The 14,039-nt window shown below is 33.5% G+C and overlaps 1 protein-coding gene across 1 annotated transcript in view; it reads left to right on the top strand.

Moving 5' to 3' along the window:
* Positions 1-748: 748 nt before the first annotated feature.
* LOC108739941 overlaps positions 749-14,039 on the top strand; it is a 30,032-nt gene continuing 16,741 nt past the window's right edge. The window contains exons 1-2 of the mRNA XM_018474070.1: positions 749-1,195; positions 10,417-10,691. Coding sequence (XP_018329572.1) covers positions 1,144-1,195; positions 10,417-10,691 — 327 coding nt within the window. The 5' untranslated portion in view covers positions 749-1,143. The remainder of the gene's footprint in view (positions 1,196-10,416; positions 10,692-14,039) is intronic.

The following is a 14,039-nucleotide window of genomic DNA, read 5'->3' as shown; positions in this document are numbered from 1 at the left end:
AAAGGAATTTATGACTTAAAATGTTTGAAGAAATATTATAAAGCTGAATTTAACAAAGGAACAAAGAAATTTGAAATGTAATGAAGGTAATTAACAATACTAAATCTAACTAAACGGAAAAGTTTTTGAATAAAAATAATTTAAAAAATATAGATAATTATTAGCACTAAACAGATCGTAACACATATTTTACGTTGTGGTCTTTTCGGGTTTGCCTAAACGGATTACGTTCATTTTGAAAACTGCTATAATATGAATTATTTTGTGTTGGCGAACTTGAGTAGCTTCAATAACGATGAAATAGACCACAATGCATTATAACTCCACAAGTTCATCAACACAAAACAATTCGTATTGTAGCAGTTAGAAAAATTAGCAGAATAGGTTGAAGGAAACCCCAAAGAGTTACAACGTTTGTTACGTTTTCTGAATATTTGGAGATAACGATTTTTAACAACATCAAGAAGCTTCATACGCGTTTGTTGTCTACTTCTTCACCATTCAGACACCTCCAGTGATGGATTTAATTAAAAGGGAAACTCTACATGGAGTAAATGCATGTCCAATAGCGGAAGAAATAATTACAGTGACAACAAGTGTAAACAATGACCTGTAAGTGTACATACAAAGTACCTTTGTGTAAAAGTGTAGTATTTATGTGTATATGTAGACATATGACAACGGAACACTTTTACTTTCGCAGTGAAGAGATTGTCAAGGTTCCGAAGCGTATGCACTTAACAACAGTAAGAAGGTGATTAGTTATTAGTTATAAAATTTCCAATTTTGTGTAAGTCAAGTGGAGCATGCTCATTAAGAGCGTTTGCGTTAGAAAACATTCGATTTTATTATAGTTAGAATTATAATCACCTGTAGGTGTAGTTAAATTTGGTACCACCGGTCATTAGTAAGTAGACAGAGGAACGCAGTCGGCGAGCGAAAGTTTAGATTTCTTGACCCAGTTGGTGAAGCAATTTACTCGTTGACGCCGAAGACAACAGCAACTGAGCGCGAGAAAGAATGTCCGTTATCAATTTGTGATTATCGTGTGCTGTGTCGAAATTTTTAAAAACCCAAGAACTTTTTTCGCTCGTTATGAGTATATGAACTTTACTTGTGTAGGAACTTTTAAAAGCATCTAGAATGATTTATATGAGTAACCAGGTCATCTTCATTACTTTAGTGCAAATTTTGGGTAAGTTTTTTCCGGTTTATATAACGTATGTATAGTAACTTACAGGAATTAATTAAACCTAATCATTGTTTGCCGATTTATGCGTGTAATGAATTTATTACTGTCTTTTTAAAGCGGCAACTTTTACTATTTACTTTTACAATTCTTATGTGACCTTTAAGTGTTTTTATTAATTACAGTTTAACGTATTAGATATTAATTATAAATGAAAGAGTGGGTTTCTCTTGCAACTTCCGGTTATTTGAATAGGAAAAAGCAATTGGTGATTCATCAGCATTTAATTAGTTAAAATAGTCCAATGTGTGCAAGTANAACACTTAACAACAACTGTTTTGCATTACTAAGACTTTATTAGAAGTATAACGACGTTATAATGTTATATTTTATACAATAGTAGCGAATTAATAACCTAGCATCAGGATATTCTATTGCATGCAAAGGGCGGCAAAAATTTGAAAAATACGGCGTATTTCGTATATATTCCTTCATTCATCTTTTCATGTATAAATAATAGAATAATGTAAGTCCAATAAGTCCAATTTATAGCTTTTGAGGGATGTTTCGTTTTGTTCAAACGATTTTATGACTTCGGTTAGTTTAGGGCAGTTTTCAGAAAAGCATGAGATGGGATCGGGACAAAGCTGGACCTAGAGGAAAGACAAACCAAAAATTTCCACTCTCAAATTTACCTGAAAGTATATGCCAATAAAATTTACAGTATTCCCGCCATATTTTATGGAAAACAGCAAAAAATGCAGTTAAGTTAAAGATCATAAAATTACGGAAGAAAAAGTCAACACGAAGGTGGTCATGTTCTTTCTTTTGTTTACTGAAACGTAAGAAGAAATTGACTGGCATCGTATCTCTGGAATAAGTTAATACTGAACCAATTATACCTAATCCAATTGATACCTGCAGCAGGTTTAGGTCCACTTTTGTCCTGACCAAGCTTGTATCCTTGAATCATCAAACTCTAGAAGATCTTTTCAGATAGATGATTTAAAACTATGAAAGAGATATTTAATATTTCTAGCATTTGAACTGTTGCTGTAATACAAAGCAATGTTATATAGATATAACTTTTTAAAACTATATCTCTATTTTTTAATTTTGTAACAGAAAGCATTGTGTGTTTAAGAAATTTATTTGTTGACGCCACTGAAAAATTACTCATTTTTTGGGGCAATGAAGATTTTAAACGTCTTCTTTATTACTTTAAAAGATTGAAAACACAATTCAAATTGAGTGTAAAGGGAACTGATAACATCAAATCGATTAAACTTTAAAAGATAATTTCCAACTTATGAAACAAAAGCACTTCTTGCGACTACCACAATTTACCTGTGATATACAACTTCCGGTTTCATCTTGTTACCACTGCTTCGGCAACCTTAAACAGAACAATATGCTATTATCACAAATGCTAATATCACTATTTTTCACCGACTAATCTCTCAGGAATTCATAAAACCATAAAAGATATTTCTTGACATCTGCAGAGTCTGCAACCAAATACTTGGCACCACTTCTACGACGATCCGATATGAGTATTATTCATCTTTTTGATAGTCTAAGAAACAGTTATAGGCGGAAAACGCCCCCTGCGGAAATTGCTACCAACTATAGATTTTTTTATTACTCAAAAAGTCGTTTAACTCAGCACCATACTGCACCAAAATTTTAAACTGAATTAAGAACTAAATTGTAGGTAGTCCGAAAATAAAATATTGTAGCGACCACGAGCGTGATTGTGTGCGATCGGCCATACGTGTGTGTGAGCGGCTTATCGATTCGCCGACTAGCCGCGGGCGCTTTTCTTCATGTGTGCCGTATTTGTAAACGTGTGTGTCGTACCTGCGTTCCGGGAAAGCAATTAAACAGTTCAAAGAAAACGAGACTTTTCTGGACGGCTGGAGAATGTTCCCGAAAGAAGGCAAGGAAGTATAAAAAGGAAGAGACGATGGCCGAAGTAGAGTAGAAATAAATTGACCGTTGCAGAAGTGAATCTAGAAATAAATTGACAGCGCAGTGAACAGTGATTTAGTAACAGTACTGTAAATAAATAGAATTACCGAAGTTTAGTAATAATTCAATATTGTTTTTAAGTTCAATAATAATTAGTGTAAATAAATAGTTTTTGTCGTTGTGAGTTTTAAAATTCAATTTGTTAAACCGACGAATATTACAATATGATCATAACTTTAATCTTTGACGTGATAAAGGTAAAAGAAATACGTTTGAGAACTGTAACTAAATAAAATAATTTAAAATTTACTGGACGAACATAACCTTTTTCTTATTTTCTCAACTAACCTAACCTAACATTAACCTTTTTTTTTATTTTGTAAATTAGTGTAATCAAAGAGTTCTTGATTAGGATTTTGTCTAATTGTAAATCTCTATCAGCACATACGATCTTTTCCTAGTTTTCATATTTTATGGACCGACGCAATCATCCTGACATTTTCACAGTGGTTTATTTTTTTTTATTATTATTTTGCGACATGCCTATGCATTATCCATATACAGTAAGACCCGCTTAACGCTGTTTCGTTTAGCACTGTTTCGGTTTAGCGCTCTTTTATTTCAACCCGAGGATTCCCCGAAATTGTGCGCAGTGCTTGGTTTCCAAATATGTACATAACATATCCTGAACAGTGTAGTTGTGTTTCTTGTTTGATGCGGTGCTGTGCGGACGTATTTTTATCATTTGAAAATTGATAGTAGTGATTTCGAAGAAGAGCAAAACGAACTTTCGATGGCGTTTGTAGAAAGGAGTTTAACCACTATAACTAAAATTATGGACCAATTTGTTGAAAATGATCCAAATTTTGACAGGAGTTCAATAGCAAGACGGGGTGTTATAGATGCTTTATCCACTTATCAACAACTTCTAACAGAACGCAAAAGGAAAACGCAAACTACATTAAATGCCTTCTTGACAAAAAGGCAGAAAATTGGAAACAGAATAGACTGAATGATCTGACTTACTTAGAATTTTATTTGTTTTTATAAGTATATTCGTTTATATTGTTTTTTTTTTTAATAAGAAATAAATGTTTGGTTTTATTTTTATTAAAAAAAAACATAATTATTAAATTTAATACCTAACCAATTTTCTATCCATCTTTCCCTAACCCCATTATTTATATCTTAAGATAGCCTCGTTTAGCGTTGTTTCGCATTACGCTCTACTTTGATGGAACGTAACCTACGGATTAAGCGGGGTCTTACGGTACATAACAAATAAAGAAAGGACTACAAAAACAAAGGGTTCACATACAAGCTTTGTAATAGTTAAAGGATGAAAGGTGTTTTCTCTCTACTGCAATTACTTGAGTGAGTTTATTTTTTAAATAGGTAAATTTTAGGTTTGGTAATGGTCGAACATCATTTTAGTGTTGAACTGTTTCTATTAGTTTTTTGAGTAGATTCGTAAAAACTATATCAATACATAATATAAACGACATATATCATAAAATGTGGTGTTACAAGCGAATGATGAGGATACCGTGGATAGAGAAGGTTAAAAATAAAGAGGTATTAGAAAGAATAGGAGAACAGACGACTCTATGAAATAGGCGAGATAGGTTGGTAGGACACCTCCTCAGGCATGAAGGTCTAGTCAGAGACAGAAACAAGAGTTAGGAAGGGCAGAAGTAGACCTAGATTAGATTATTGTTCGCATATAGTTAGGGATGTGGGTTGTTCTAGTTTTAGGGAAATGCGAAAATTAGCTCGGGATAGGAAAAAGTGGAGGTACGTGTCGAACCAGTCTTAGGACTGACGACCTTATGATGACAGTCGTTATGTAATGATGGTCCACGTGTCGACACTTCTGATAATACGTAATTTATGCGCTTACTCTTTTGTCAAAATCTGACTTTTTGGAATTAAGCAATTGCTAAAACGCCTAATTAAAGGATGGAACTATCAGGCCCGTAAAAATGAGGAAAACATAAACGATATTATAAAGAAGTCGCTTATATACAAAGTATTTATTAAACATACAGCTAAACATCAAGGCGTTATTTCCAGGTTTATTATAAGAGTATTTTGACGATTTTCGAAAATGCAGGGCGGTAAATCCAATTTTGATATTTTTAAAATCATTACTGCACCCGAAAAAATGTACAGCATTTTAAACCGAGTTTATCACGTGCAAGAAGTGTTTCAATGTGATCTTTTAACAGCAACTCCAACTAAGAATTAAGAGAAATACAATGGGGACGTTCATAAAAAACGTTCGCAAATAGGGAGATGGACACCCCGCTTAGCCTTACGGGAAATGACAATGGGGGAGGGAGTTTAAGGAAATGTGGCGATCACTATTCATCAATTTTATTTTAATTTTTTCTTAACTTGGCTGTTCTTAAAATGATTCATAGAAAGTCATTATCAAGTATTTAAAAGTCTGCAAATGTACATATGTAAGTGTTTGGGAATTTGTTTGTCAAGGGGGGTCGATGAATGTGTAACTTACGTGACAACGGATGGGTAAGGGCTCCAAAAGGGTGAAGTTCTGAGTGATGTATTTTATGGACGACCCCAATAAGAATTACATTGTTTTGTTGGTAATTACTGGCTAGCTTTTACATCAACGTAGTGTCGAGCAAAGAAAGACCAAGACCAAAACTGTCCCAGTCTTGATATTGGTCTTGTTCTTGCTTATTCAGTCTTGCTCTTGCTCAAATACCTCTAGTCTTGGTGTTGGTCTTACCTAGTATTGCTGATGTAATCTCATTGTTGGTCTTGTTCTTGCTAATATAGTCTCGGTCTCAGTCCTGGTCTTGCTCATTTGATCTGATACTTACGTATTTTTTAATATCTCTTCTAAGACACAATAATGGCCTTAAAAGGTTTTTAAATTTTCTGTCATACATGCCAGCTTGTCATCACTTTTAAAGAAAATAGTGTCCACAGTTGTGAGAGTTGTGAAAACTCGAAAAATTACCCTTCCTCTAATGCATACATTGATCCTTCCTCCTAAGCATAAATTGACCTTTTACGATTAATGAACAAAATGGTACTTGAAAGAAGTAAGAAATGTATCGAAAAAAAATAGTTTATCTCTATATTTCAACAATATGTTTTCTAGACATAGGAACAAAGAACACTTACTCCGAAAACATTCTTGTAGATCCCTCAAACAGTGGAAAATTTTCTTTTTTTTGTATTTGGTCTTGTTCTTGCATATTCGATCTTGGTTTTAGCCTTGGTCTTGTTCGTTCGGTCTTGGTTTTGTTCGTTCGATGTTAATCTTGATCTTGCTAGTATAAAGGAAGTTTTAAATTTTTGTTATAATTTTTATCCGACTTCAAAAAAAGAGGAGGTTCTCAATTCGACTGTATATTTTTAGATTTCGATGATTCTTTTTCTGTTTGGTAGGTCAGACTTCAGAGATGGTGCCATATAAATTTTATCGAAATCGCTTTTTGAAAAAATCAATAAAAATAAAGAATATATACACCGTAAAAATTTAAAAGTAAAGTGAATCTTTAGAAAAAGAAAACAAAAACCGACTTCAAGACTATACCTACGTGTACAAACTAAAAAATAGAAAATAATACTTCAAAGCACTATACAGAAAAATCGACAAAATCATTGATACTTTTACAATTTATAATCAGTAATTTTCGGAGGCGGAGACAACCAAAATATAACCAAGAATAACCTTAATATAGCTTAGAAAATACCACAAATGGCGCGGTAAACGCCATCTGTAGTCAGATGCTACATTTTAGGATTACGTATGCTGATATCTACTTGCTGAAACGAATCCCGGCGTAGCTAACCACTACGTGATAGGCACGTTACCACAATCGAATAAAATATGTAGTATGATGCTACATTTTTCTAAAACGCGCTGTTAAGACAGCAGGTAAAAGTTGACCTGTGTTCTGTCGGAGCTGCCTGCGACGCGCTGATCAGATCCAAAAAGATCGAAATCGCGATCCGCGTCTGGCAGTTTTGACAGAATACTGTCCACTTCGAATTATTTTATTTATATAACTTGTTTAACCAATTAATATATGAATGCAAAAGTAGATATTAGATAAAAGAAATCGGTCAAAAAGTTTGTCAAAAGGCAAAATGTAGTCAATTGCTTAGCCTGTGGACCATAGGCGAATATAACTAACTAAAACTATTACAGAATAAGCGGAACTGCTAAATGAGCGAAAAACAGGTTGCATGTATGTGTGTATGTAATAATCTAATTATATTATTTTACACCGCAATTACTTACATTTAAATTCTAATTTGTTGTATGTAAAAACCAATTGTTTCTGTTTAATATCTTAAAACGTTCATTACAATAAAAAAATAATAGCCAATTGAATTTCTTCATTTTAAGGGGGCAACCATTTGACTGGAACAATGCTTTTGCTCTCCCCTAATTTGGGTCTCGAAATTGCATTCTAATTGTTTGTAATTTAAATAGTCAGATAGGTATTCAATTATTCAAATATCCAATTTAGAATTTTGAATATTCAGATATTTAATTTTTCAATTTTTTAAGTATCTGGCTATCCAAATATCTGAATACTCAAATATCTATTCAAATATAAGGTTAAGGTTTTCTGACTCACATATTTGTTTGTATATAATTCCCAAGTTCCAATTTTTTTAATAAGTGTTTGTTTTCGAATCAAAATTAATGCAATATTGTAAGTTATCGAGTATTAGAATATTTGAATATTTGAATATACTTACGAATATTTGATTGAATATTTGGATATTTAAATATTTGATTATTCAGAGTCATGCATTTATAAAAATTCAGATATTGAACAATTTGGGTATTCAATAAAATTATAAATTCGAATCGTTCAAATTTCAATAGCAAAACTTGTTTCTTGCTCTAGGCTTTAATTATCTCAACAAGTCATTAATAAGCTAGTTAATTGAACACAAATAAGACCCTTGTCGGAATATTGGATCGTAAATAACCAGATTTTAGTTGAAAACCATTTCAAATAATTGTAACAAAAAGTAGGAACTGCATACAAAATTAAAAAAACTACTTAAACTCCCATAAATTAGGAGTTGGAAGGATAACAGCATTAGCACCTACATTGTGCCACTTTGTTATTGTGTTACATTTTAAATGGTGTTGCGAATGCATTAATTGGTACTTATTTAGGTTTTCCCATGACATTAATATCCACATATTAGCAACTAATTGTTCGCTCGAAAATAATATTCACTCCACTATATAAAAAGAATTGTGGATGAATTGGATCCAGACTTCCACATGACATCCATTTTTAAGTTAACAGGTTAGAGTCAAGTTCGACACGAGATATTCTGAAAAACAATGACGTGACGTTGTCTGCTAGAGAGGGTCGTTCCTGGATAAGTAGAATACTTTCAATCCATCTTTTTTTTATCCATAATCCACTATAAATTACCTCAAGTTAATGAGGGGAAATTGTCGCTGTTGTGACACCTACGCCGGTCATCGAACCGCCACCTTTGACAACAGCAACAATTCTTCCTCATTAACTTGAAGAAATTTATATAACCTGTTAGTAACCAGCAAATAGGTGATTTTATTAGGTAAAAATACAAAAAATTAATTCTTGTAGTACAAACTTATAAGTGTTTATATAATTTAAACCAAAAACATTATAGTGACAGCAATGGAAAAGAAAAAATATCGAAAAAGATTTTATATTTCCGCTTTACTTGTTTTCCTTTTCTTTTTCATCTCCTCATTGTCTTCTTCCAGTAAAGGAGTAGTATTTTTTAAATGTCGTCAAAAATTGGCGAAAAACTGAAGGTCATTGTTATATAAGAGCATATGAAGGGCGGTTATTGGCCGTCAACTTACGCATAGTGAAAATCAAGCTTAAACGGTTGTAGAAGTTAAGAAAAATTTGGAGAGTAGACGTAGAGGGTGTAAGCCCGTATTTCTTTCTTTTAAGTGCATCATCGAGATAGAAAACTTAAAAATTTACAGAAGAATAATCTCGCCTCTTTATTTAATTGGACTAAAGAAAGACGGACATGTAAGTTGAAATAAAAGGGATAACAAATTGAAATGAAATTGACAAATATTGTCTACTGCAATACAAGTGGAATATGAAAAATTGAGAGTAAATCAGCTTCAAAAGGATTTCCGATTATGAAATTTCCCGACCATTCCATTGCGGAAGTCAAAATTTATGTATTCCAATGAAATAGATTATTTGACCTTTAAATAATCTCGAAGGTAACATTGAAGGCCCTTAATTGAATTTCACTTTGAATTAAATTACATAAATTTTCATATTTCAAATAACTACTCTGCCGTAGTCCGCCACTACATCTGTTCCAACTAACTAAATATATCGAAGTCTACATTTATGTAAATTATCTCGATGATGTAATTTAAAAAAATAAGGTATTTTAATCTTCTGTATATACCCTCTGTTCCTAATGGAGTGTATAACCCCCATTATCCTAATACTACCCTAAAATTTGTCCATATTCTAGATGACATTCAAATCTAGTGTTTAACTCTTAATTAGGCTACTATAGATGATAGTAAGTAGGCAGTCACTCCGACACACACTCTGATGCAAAGCCAGAGGGTAGGATGGAAGAACCTCTTCAGCATCTTTTTAGTAACAGGTAGATACATTGAGAGAGATGATATGGAGACAGAAAAGAAGTGAAATATTATCTTTGGAGCGTTGCTGCTTCAGAATTCCCTAAATGATCGAGAGAAACTGCAGAAAACTTAGACCAAGGAAATACCTCACCAGTCGGTATTAGCGAGGGTTACTGTGAATTGATATTTGATCAAATCAACCCTTCCACCCATAACCTAACCTTCAAGGTAAAAGTAATATAGTCGTTACTTGCAAAAGTTATAATTAACGACTGTATCCAACTCTATTATGGATTGGACTCCAATCGGACATATTGGATATTCTAAACCCAATAAATAAGTCCTTCTAAGAACCCCCTTTCCATAAATAAGAATAAAAGATAAACTATAAAGTCCTTTATTAAAGCGTAATTTTACAAGTTTTGCGAGAAATACACAACTTATGAGACCTCGCGAATGAGATGCACCATTTCCAAATAAGATCTATTTGAATTAATCATTTTATTAGGATTGTATAATATATATTTCTATAAGTTAATAAATCTTTTAAAAGTACTTGTGATTATGAATAATGCTTACAACTCGAGCCCAAAAACTAAAATGTTATCTGTAATTTTAATTTCAGATATTCAAGCCCTCATCGTTCCGGATGAGGTTCCGTCGATACTGTCTATCATATATTCAAATATCCCAACCATAAAAAAAGGAACTGATTCTAGGTTGGGGTATGGATTCCGATTGGGAGACCGGGCCGATGTTCAGTTTCTTGTCGAACTGGGTCCCCAAACCAGTACACGTCCTCTGGCTAATCAGCCCGACAAGGACGGACAAAGTAGAAAAAGGAGTCCTCCTGACGACCTTATACAGGAATTGTACTCCAAACATACTGATAAGAAACAGGTATGTTATTCTTTTACACCGATTTTAGATACTTTGAAACAAAAAAGGCGCAATGTGAGAATACTCCTTCAAAAAAGGTCTACTTTGAAGATTTTACTCCGATTTGCGTTGAGCGTTGCACATTTATGTGAAGTACAATCTTAAACAAGTTGTATAATGTCGTGGGACACCCGGTGGGAACGGAGTTTTATGCGCTATTAACATAATGAGGAACATGTAGTATATGCATTATCAATTTTTGAAAAGTTTTCACATTTTTGAACGCCTCAGTGAGGTGTTAAACTACAGTCTATTTCAATTTGTTAGAATTGTGACCTTGAAGAAATCTGCGCGAAGATAGAAAGAATACACACTAGGCGTGAGCAAGACAGAAACAGTTGAAACAAGCTTGAACGAGCAGGGTTCTCTATGGGCGGTCTTAGGAGATCAACTGGAACTGTAGAGCACTAGACGAAAATGTTTAGCAATTTCTTAAAACAAAAATGTATATAAATTAACAATAGAAAACAAAGCAAAAGTTTTATAGGTGTGTAGAACGTTAAGTTTATAAAGTTTCTAACCTTCACTTGTTATTATTTTTGGCTAAATATCCTTTTAAATAAAGCATATTCTTAAATTTTAACGAGGCAGTTTAAATAATTTTAGAAATGGTACTATACACTTTTGTCTAGTTCTCGCTCGATGATCGGTGGAGAAATGAGCTCCGCAGACAAGTATGATTGAATTGGGAATTGCTACGGCGCATCCTAATAAAGGGCAGGGGCATATCTCAAACTTCTTGAAACGAACAGTATATGTAGGCACGTGTAAAATAAGAAGCATAAGAAATTAAGTTATTTATTACTTGAAACTAACCGTACCAATAGTGTTATCAAAAATCGACAATTTACAAAATTCATATTTTTTCTTTTGTATACTTTCACCTAATGATATACCTTGATACCAACTTTTAATTTTCCGTCACCTAGAAGTAGTCTAAATTTTTGATTAGTGAGTCAATAAGTGAGTTATCAAATAGTGACTTTCAGTCAAGAACTATCATGGGTTTATTCATAAAATTCCTGATTTTAAATATTGGAGGGAAGGTCTATATAAAAACAAATAATGCGTATATATGTAATAATTTTTGTGTTATGGGGTAATCATATTTGACCGACGTAATAATGTATGGAGTGTGTCTATTGCTATTCTTGGTAATAAAGATAAAGTGGCAAATATTTTCAACTTCAACAGTATCGACTTAGCGCATTGTAGTGATTCATCATCATCATAAGGTCGTCAGTTCTAAGACTGGTCGGACACGTACCTCTGCTCATTCTTATCCTGTGCTAATCTTCGCATTTCCCTAAAACTAGAACAACCCATATCCTTAACTATCTGCGGACAGTAATCTAATCTACGTCTACATCTACCCCTCCTAACTTCCGTTTCTGCCTCTAATATGTCTCTGACTAGACCATCGTGCCTGAGAAGGTGTCCCATTAACCTATCTTGCCTATTTCGTATTGACTTCCATAGAGTCCTCTGTTCTCCTATTATTAGAAAGAGATACCTATTCATTTCTAACCTTCTCTACCCAAGGTATCCTCATCATTCACCTGTAACACCACATTTCTAACGCTTCTAACCTTATCTTTTCCGCTGCGCCCACTGTCCATGTTTAACACCCGTACAGCGCCGTTCTGCAAACTTACACTTTTAACAACCTTTTTCGAATTTCTAAATTAATCGTTCGCGAGCATAGAAGTGACTTCTTTTTATTGAAGGCGACTCGATCTTGCGCTATCCTCTACTTTTTACATCCTTACTACTCCTTCCGTCCTGACTTATTTGACTTCCTAGGTACCTGAAATCGGCCACTTCTTCTAATTTTTCCTATCCTATCTTTTTAGTCGCCTTTTCCCTAATATTTCTTCCCTTGCATACCAGCATTTTTGTTTAACTTTTATTTATTTTCATACAGTACTGTTTTGTCAATACCGCTTCCATTTTATTTAAAGCTATCTCTAACTCCTCCTTGCTAGATGCTAATACTGCTGTATCATCTACAAATCTAAGCATACTCATCTTTTGTACCTGTATACCTATTCCTACAGTTGTACTGTCTTTAATGATGTTGATCGCGTCTTCGATGTATAGATTAAAAAGTAGCGGTGACTTCCTAATATTTACTTCTCTACGCTGCAGTCCCATCTCTATAACTGCCTGTTGCTCTTTATACAAACTAAGTATCACTCTTCTGTCTTTGTAATTGATCCCTACATTTTTAAGTATATTTAATATCTTGTCCCGTTTAACATTATCAAAAGCTTTTTCTAAATCTACAAATCCTATGTACGCCCTCTTTCTTTTTTCTGTCGTTTTGTCTATTATTACCCGTAAAGCTAGAATGACCTCCCGCGTTTCTCTATTTCTTTTAAACCCAAATTAGTGATTACTAGAAGAAATTTCGTTTTTAGTTGTCAACCATTATTAGGGTATAACTTTTCAAAAAAAGTGCGAATTTTGATTAAAATTTTGAATTCATGATAGAATATACGAACGTGTTCGTACAATTCCTTTAAATTTTCATAGAAAAATGTCCCTAAAATACGATAAATCATAAAGAATTACAAGGTATGCTGAAGAATTCTACAAAAGAATTTCAATTAATCACTGCAGTAGTGGGAACGGCGTTCATGGGTTAATGAATACTAGAACTAAAGAAGGACTAAGCCAACTTCCGAAAAATATCTCTTGAAATAAGGGACAATACAGTAATGCAGCCGATGTCTATTTCACACGTAGTACGACTAGGAATTTAATATTAATTAGGTATCTTTCTTCAGTAATGTACAGATTATTCATACCCACAATTTAACTCATGACCACTTTCAACTCAATGCGAAGATATTTGTGATTAGTGCAGTCTACAAACATGGGTCATAACTGGAAGCAAATTTTGAAGCATTAAGCACACACTGAAACTTTAACAAGCACTAAAGCTAATAGATTAAAAATTCCGGATCTCACTCGGTAGCCTCCGGTAGTTTTGTTTTTCTCATTCAAATATATATATGTAAAGATACTATTCTTGTTGATTTTAGGACGACTAACTATTAACTAATAACAACACTCAATTTTAACAATTTATATCTACCCCGTTTACACTTAGTAGATACAAGTTTTTACATCCGTCCTTCTACGACTGACTTTTTCACCTTGCCCCTGCAGGGTGCAGGATAAGTGTCTGTTGCGCAAATGTATCTTGCGTCTATGCGTGCGTTTCCAGATGGCCCTTATGTAATCAGGTTACGAACAGGGAAATTCCACCCTTCGCCAACATAAATTCCACCCTCCGCTAACATA

The sequence above is a fragment of the Agrilus planipennis genome, unplaced genomic scaffold, assembly GCF_000699045.2.
Source record: "Agrilus planipennis isolate EAB-ADULT unplaced genomic scaffold, Apla_2.0 scaffold26, whole genome shotgun sequence".
NCBI classification, from domain to species: domain Eukaryota; kingdom Metazoa; phylum Arthropoda; class Insecta; order Coleoptera; family Buprestidae; genus Agrilus; species Agrilus planipennis.
Note: the sequence above shows the minus strand (reverse complement) of the source record. Positions and strands in the feature narration are given on the sequence as shown.